Below are 8271 nucleotides of genomic sequence, written 5' to 3'. Positions count from 1 at the left end.
CCCGTATGGTGCTATGGGTAGCTAATGTGGCCAAAATTGATATGTGCTATAATGTCACAACACAAAGCAGTACTAGCTCGTCCATAACGTCAATCGCACCTTTTACAACTTCAAAGGAAGGAGTTATAACATGTAGCACCTTTGACCAGGTTAGCAATCGTTTTCAGTCGATATTGTTAAGTAAGTTGTTGTCTCACACATTTTGTCTTGTTGTCACAGTTCAATCTCAATAACGTGATTCAGACCTTGTGTTCAATACAGCTCGTTTCCTGGCAAACTAAATAGACCTACAGTTCTCCAAAGTTGTAAAGTAGATCGTTTTCCTCTTCTTTCCTTCAAGAGTAGGATTATCATCTCACGTGAACCTAAATTCGGGATGCGCTTGATAACAAAACGTGCACACCCAACGCTACAACCCCGCCCACTCGGCCACCACCGCCGCCGCTGCAAAACTGGCTAGCTAGTTCAGTGCTTATAAACAATCGAGCCAGTAACCAGTAGTTTAGTCTTAATTACTAATAATATAACGCTACTCTGTCTTTTTGAGACGTGGAGGGACCGAAATAAAGTCCGGGCGGGATGTGCTCCATCATGGGATGTGAATCCTCTGGCACTGCGCAACGGTTCAAGTTACCAGAGGATCCAGAGAAACGACTAGAATGGGTGCAGTTCCTTGCCAGTAGCAATGCACAGATTTTCAAAGAGGCGTCCTGGACTGACATCAGCATCTGTAGCGACCACTTTACCGACGACTGCTTTGAAAACTTGACTCTGGTCCAAAAGGGTTTGGCTCGCCAGCTTCAACTCAAGTCGAGTGCTGTCCCATCGCTCGGTCCCAAGTCACACAAACCAGAGCCCACTCTCGCAGTCCTTAAAAGTGAGGTGAGTCTGGTTAGACGTCTGCAACACAGCAATATCTTCTACACACATGCATATCTGATCTTCTCCCACATTGCCTACATACTCACACACACAACATATCACCTATTGCGGTGTCCTACCTGTTTGGCGCCATAATTCCTATAGGGTTTGCTTGTTTTGGATTCAGGACGGCCAGAGCGGTCGGAGTCGATTCCAACACCATGAAGTACAGCGTGACTGTTTTTATTGACAAACCTATAGTCGTTTTATCCGGATATAAAGTGTAATAATGTCAGAGTGAGAAATTTTATCTCCAAGTACAGTAATTGTGCAGGCATTTTATATTGGTTTGTTAGATAGATAGATAGATAGATGCAAGGAAGTAGGTCTTTAAGTAGGTCGGTATTCATTTACTTAATTATTTCTTCATCCCAAAAATTCATCAGAAACACACATTTGAGACACATCAAGAGCCTGTAATAAAGCCCTCCATACAATCACTAGACTATTCAGGTATCAACATGTGACACAATAATCACAATGAACTCTGTCCCGACTCCCAACCCAGTACAAATCAACATTTGACACAGTAAGCAATAAACAATAGAAATTCATTGTCCTCCCCCTTTTATACAACATGAGAAATCCACATCCACATATTCTCATAACCACAAATTGGCATGTACTGCAGGTCCACATCTTGTGTGTCCTTGTTTGGCATGTTGCCCCGGTCGAAATCTTGTCCTGACAGGTGCCTGATGGCATAGTGACGTACCTGTACAGTGCTGTGGAGGGGACAGATGATGTGCAATTGCCATGCCATTGGTGCACAGGCGATACATAACACAAGGACTGTGAGACAATGTCATTCCACTGCCCACATTCAATATATCAATATACACATTGGCCAGTCAATGCTACAAAATGTACATTTACCATTTTCCAATAGTGACCAAAACATGCATTCATGGTACTGTAAGGCGCTTTTGATGGAAACATCCATCCAGCAATCAAACAGCCTTTTTGAGTGTATTGTATGTAGCGTTTGTTAACTGTTTTTACTCGTGTTATTTTATTTGTGTAGGAGGAGGAAACCACAGATACTGGATCTCAATGTGATCAACTTCAACTGTGCAATCGTTCAACGTCTTGTCCCGAAGAATCAATATTAAATTCAAAGGGTAAGAAACGTAACATTATTAATAGAAATATTAATGAACTGGCATACATATTTTTACAGCAAAGATCATTATAAAATAAAATTCTGTTCATGTGAATATTTTTTTTTATTATTTCATTTGCAGCTGCCCAAGTAAACCCAGTACCGTGTGGTGTCTCAGTTTCATGTTCAACTGATGTTTCATATGCTGTAACCACTGGATCGGGTGAGACGCAGCCAAAGGTCGTCAATGCGAACAGCGACTTAAGCAAGGACAAGTAAGTCATCCTTTCAAACCCAGTGAAGTTTGTGTGTGTGTGTGTGTGTGTGTGTGTGTGTGTGTGTGAAAGGACCCAGCATAAGTCAGAGTGCTAAATAAGCAGACAGACATTTTTTCCAACTTTGCCAGAAATGTTTTGAGCTTAGTTATTTCAAACTGTATTTGACAATATTTCATTTTGCATTCTTTTTTTAGAGCTGCACTTCTGCAAATGAAAGGAAAGTATGTTGTGAACGAAAGCTGCCTCCTCCAGTTGTTCCGGCGGAACTGTCCGTCATGTGGCAGTAAGTGTAAGCTGGAGAAGATCACCCATGGGTCTCTCCTCATCATGAACCAGCAGTGCCTTCAGTGCGAGTACAGAAACCAGTGGAAGAGCCTGGCCAATGCTAGCTTCCCAACAGCTGAGGGGCAACACCTGACGGGAGACGCAGAATTAACCGCACAGACCGAACAGGTAGGACTTCACCTGGTAAATATGCGACATCGTATCCAAACGGACCCATCACAGCTGAAAATGTGCACAGCCAATACAGCCATTCCAAGAAAATTTCCAAAACGGGAAGCATGCAGAATCTATATTTTACAGTTCAGTATTTTGGCCATTGTTTTTGCACACTGCTGAGAATGTAGAATTGTTGGGTGTGGTTGTTTTTGTGCTGGTTCTTTCAAAATAAATAGCTTAATTGTAATAATTATGCATAATGTTTCCTCTGCTTGCACTTCATCTTCGGGCATTTGGCTGTAATCTTCAATACACCAACTATGCTGTACTTTGGATTGGAATTTTACTCATCACTTTGCAAGCATGTGCCGCTTTAGTACACAGCCTGACAAATATGTGATTACGTGAAAAATATGTGAGATGCATTCCAGTTGCAGTGGAGATTACCGCTCTTGCTATCTTATTATTGCATTGTTTGTATACTTTATTTGTTTACATTGTTGTGGCTAGCTCTAGGCTCAGTAATTTCATAGATAGCATTATCTGCATCTTGCTGTTTTGTTGTGCTTATGACAATAAAGAACCATGAACCTTGAACCTTCCCATCTGTATCTTTTCCAGGCAACGGCATCAGATGACAGCCTCAACTGCAGCAGTGTCCCAGCTGTCTCTGAGATTATTAATTTCAGTGATGACGAAAGTGATTCCTCAGACGAAGGAGGGGAAGAGAGCGAGGAGGGTGACAAGAACTACAGTTCAGATTGGGAATGGAATCCCCCGGACGACCATTTGCTGGTCGAGGAGCTTACAAAACACTCTGATGAGGAACTCCGTGAAGACGACGACGAAGACGAAGAGGGTTCCCCGGTTGGCCTCAAACTCAATCAGCTCTGCCCAGAGTGTGGAAAGTTTTTCAACATTCTGAAGCCTCACACGTGTGAGTACAAAATTAAGCCCTATTCCTGCAATGTGTGTGGCAAGAGATGTGTTACTGAGGTCTCTCTGAAAGCTCACAGCAAAATCCACAGGGAAGACTATGAGCATGAGTGCAGGTTCTGCCTTGTGTCTTTTCAAACGAGGCTGGACAAACTCGCGCATGAGCAGTCCCACCAAGGTAGAAAAAAGCCCTATCAATGCCCCGACTGTTCAGCGACATTTACTAACAGAAAAGCACGCAACAACCACCTGCGAGATCACAGAGGCCCCAGGAAACACATCTGCAATGTCTGCAAGATCGAATTCAACTACGTGCACCAGCTCCGGAGACACTCGGTCGTGCACACGGGAGTGAAGCCGTTTGTGTGCGAGGTGTGCCAGCGCTCCTTCAACCAGTCGGGACACCTCAAATCCCACATGCGCCTGCACACCGGGGAGAGGCCTTACAAGTGCCAGCACTGTGACAAGAGCTTCAATCACAACGTTAGCTTGAAGAGCCATGTCCAGCGCTACCATAGCCAAGCCCCTGGCTCCGGGACAACACAACAGATGGAGAAGACGAACCCGAATCAATCCGAGTCTGAAAAGGATGAGATGAATGAAATGGAGAGCAACACTGGTGATGATCAGGAGAAGGATAGCGAGAGCGGCGGAGACCCAGATTTTGACTATGTGGAGGAAGAAGAAGAAGAACTGGAGGAAGAAGAAGAGGAGGAGGAGGAGGAGGAGGAGAAGAAGAAGGATGCACTAAAAGGTAAAAAGAGGTCCACAGGTAGACCTTTAGGAAGGCCCAAGAGAAATGCAGCGGTCAGGGGCGCAAGCTTGGTCCAGGCGGTGCAAGCGGAGGCTGGGGGTTCAAACGCGGAGGCGGAGAGAACGACGGGTGGTGATGAGGAGAGTGAGGGGGAGCAGAGCAACAGCGACCCAGCCTTCGACCCAACAGAGGAGAAAGAGAAGAGGAGCAAGACAAAGAGGAAGAGCACGGGCAGAGCTAGAGGAAGATCAAAGATTTCTAAGGTTGAAGAGAATGACAGTGACTCTGATTTTGACCCAGCAGAAAAAAGGAAGAAAAAGACGGACAGAGGACAAAACACGGGGAAACGTAGAGGAAGACCAAAGAAGAATGCAGTCTGAAAATCCTTAAAATGACAGATCTGTTGCTAAAGAATTAACTGGGTTTGTGAGGTTTGTTTGTGAACATTAACAGAAAAGATAGGATCAGTATAGAAAGGAGGGTCAGACAGAACTGGATATCATGATGTCTTTGACTAGATCTATTTTACCAGTTAGGAATATGAGACACAAAACATATATACACATAGGCCTAAATTTCATTGCCGTTTACTGTTTTGAAAGGCAAGATATCATTTGCAATGTTGCTTTTTCAAAATGCTTTTGAATCCTCTTAACTGATGTGTGTGTTTTGGGATCAAATTTGAAAAACAAGTAGATTAAACAGGGCTGATGTTAACTGCCTGTGTTCCTTCGTGCTTCTTTATTCTGCTATTATTCTCCAATAGCTTTGCTTCCACTGTTTTTTAACACCTTTACTACTGATTATACTGTTATAAACAAAGCCATTGTGTTTCTCCGTCATGTTTGCATCTAAAGTACATCTAAAACAACATTAAGAGTTTCACTTTCAATTTGTGTGTGTTGGAGATGGCAAATCTGACGATATGATTCCTGCAATAAAACATTACTTATACAGTTGAAAAGTTGCGTCTCTCTTGAGAGTGCTTTAAATGCTTTTTGGAGACACTTAGAGCTGCAAGCCAATCAAGTCAATATGAGTTCAAAATGTATGCTATGGTAATAGATGGGGGTGAAGTTGTTGGTGATTGATAGAAGGTCATTGCTAAAACACTTTTCTACAACACTTTCACCAATGACATCGACTCCAACTCCCTCATAGCACTATAAAATAAAAGATTTCCAGGCGACAACGGATGTACAGTAATGGAGGGTCAACCAGTTAGGATTTAAATGCCTGTAGCACAACATGCCTATAGGGCAGTCTTATCAGTATTATCAGTGTTGGGTAATCTGTAAATGTGGTAGAGCAATATATGGGAGATTCATCTTGGTGATTCTATGCAAGATTTGTCTGAACTTTAACAGCCAAATGAGACGTATACTGCATTATAGTAATACTATAATTTTATCATTAAGGCACAATCAAGTTTTCCATCTTTCCCTATTCACTATGGAGCTGTAAAGTTGTGTGACGTGTCATATTATGGAACGAGGCTCACTCTTCTGTCTTATCTCTAAGTGTTTAGGTAAACAGGCCGAGCCATCTCTGCATATACTGGGAGCTCTAGAAGTATTTGCATATTTTTTCATCTTCATATTTCTATGCCATTCCAAAATATATGTAGGCCAATAAATCATAACATTCTTTCAGACAATGCCTTCAAGTTAAGACACTCAAGCATATAATACAGTAATATTAGTAGTAATATAAGTAAAATAGTTTTATCATCACCATCCAATGCTGTCTTTGACTTTGTGTTTGGAGTATTTAGAAATAGGCTGTTGTTGCAAGCTTTTTTTTCTTTATTTAGGTTTTTAAATTGATCTTCAGTTAAATTCCAGCTAGCATTAAAAAGTCAAGGAGAAAATGTCTACAGGACGTTTAAGGAGCTGCACCACAATCATCAAGTGCACTGTGTCCGTCTGACCATTTACCATTAGGGATTTGTATCAGTGCTTCAAGATCAAAGTCTGTGCTTTGTCTTGTTTTGATCCTTATGCATCCATTCTTATTCACAACAGTGCGCGAGTGAAGAAGGATAATTGCAAGGGAAGGGAGGGTTACACGCATACACACTCTCACCCGGGAGCTGCCCAATACAAGTGGATATGTAAAACTTCCACTGGAACTGTTATGGGTTAACTATCATGCTCAAGGGTACTGACAACAAGAAAAAATGTTTAAGTTGAGAGTGACACTCTTTAATCCCCCCCACCCAACCAGATTTTCCAGATACAGGAGTCCTGAAGTTAGAGAAAAAGGTTGGGCAAAAATGACTGAACAGTTAACTTTTTCCTCTGAAACTCTTGAATTTCAATGTGAGAGTGCATCTGGGTTCCGAGTTCCTCTACTTAGATCAAAAACCTTGAAAGAATCCTCCCTGCTTACATGTTTATCCTCTCTCCGTGCGCAGGTGCTTGAGCTTGCTTTAAGGACCCATCATATCTTCTCTTTAAAGCGCTGGAGAAACGTATTCAGCTTCGCTCTCTCTGGGAAAGAGTCAGCCTGTTGCTGGGAAAGCCCAGGGCCGCTTAGTGGATTAGACACGCTGACGTTCGGCAGATCTAAACGGGGCCTAACTATGCTTGGAGAACTGAAATAAATGGAATTCCTTTGATTTTTAATGAGCTACAAACCCAGGTACTTTGGGAACAAGACTCTGAGCTGCACATCATGCAGCAGGATTTGGGATGGACTGATTTATTTCAGAGTGACAAACGAGGATCTAGTCTCTGCACAAAGAGTAGGTGAGTCTTTTAAAGCTTCTTCCCTTAACCGGTTACATTGACCGAACACTACACCTCTAGAGGTTATTTGAGGTTGAATGGAAATATACTAGCTCTCATGGGTACATCCAGTAAAAACTCTAATATGTTGCATTTGGTTTTGTTAAAGGTCAAGGAGCAAGACAAAACGCAAAACCCTCATGTTTAGTCTTTGAATTTTTGGAGGATTGGCAGATTTGAGAATTCATCTATTTCATTATTGTGCAAGGAGATGGTCAGTTTGGACTTGGGCTAATGAGTCACCTTCCAACATTAAGGGACAGAGACTAGTGGTAAATGATACAGTAGTAATTGCACAATAGATTTATCCACTAGATATTGATATTTTACAATAAAAAGTGAGTGACCTCTGCACAGCTTGGGCTTCTAGGTACTGGCAAAATACAGGAGAAGCATAGTCCATAGAAGTCCATTATTTATACATGCTGAAATTTTTACGAGCTATGACAAAACAGTCTGAGTGTTCAGTGGACTGATAGTTTCTAATCAAGTGATCTGTTCAAGGTGATTTTCTGGTTAATAGTTTATTTAGGGCCATGGGCCTTTGCAGGTCCTATTGTACAAATGAATAGAGCTGGATTTGCCCTCATATAAATTGCGAATCCAGTGGTAAAGTCTGACTTGTACTTCATATCTAGGTGGTTACTACTTTTTAAAAAGAATTAGGGAACATGTTTTACTAGGAGTAATGGCAACACATTTAAAAATCTTGTTTGGCTGTACCTCAGTGCATCATCTATTACCAGAAGCATGTATTAACCTGATATTTCATAGGCCTAACCCACTGCAGGTATTAAATCCAGATGGAGTCCAGAGTGGTTTTCCTCCAACATGGAACTAGGAAGGAACTTATTTTGCAAATCAGCAAAATGTCTTGAAATGTGAGAGATGAGGGAGAGTGCATGGGAGTACAGCTGATGATTGGGTTTTTCCCACCTCACAGCACTATAGAATTAGATGACCATTTCCTATGGGGTTGTGGTTTCAATGTTTTAGGCTAGACTCTAGTACAGTCTTAATCTATAGTCTTAGTCCAGACCATCACCAGTG

General features: G+C 42.0%; 1 protein-coding gene across 1 annotated transcript; it reads left to right on the top strand.

Annotated features, from left to right (window-relative positions):
* Positions 1 to 502: 502 nt before the first annotated feature.
* On the top strand, positions 503 to 5330 carry LOC139931596 (uncharacterized). Its single transcript, XM_071925145.2, has 5 exons — positions 503 to 882; positions 1946 to 2042; positions 2166 to 2298; positions 2496 to 2754; positions 3364 to 5330. The coding sequence occupies exons 1-5, from the start codon at positions 580 to 582 to the stop codon at positions 4810 to 4812; spliced, it is 2241 nt and encodes a 746-aa protein (XP_071781246.2). The 5' UTR covers positions 503 to 579; the 3' UTR covers positions 4813 to 5330.
* Positions 5331 to 8271: the final 2941 nt, after the last annotated feature.

The sequence above is a fragment of the Centroberyx gerrardi genome, chromosome 13, assembly GCF_048128805.1.
Source record: "Centroberyx gerrardi isolate f3 chromosome 13, fCenGer3.hap1.cur.20231027, whole genome shotgun sequence".
Taxonomy (NCBI): domain Eukaryota; kingdom Metazoa; phylum Chordata; class Actinopteri; order Beryciformes; family Berycidae; genus Centroberyx; species Centroberyx gerrardi.
This window is presented reverse-complemented; position numbering and strand designations above follow the sequence as displayed.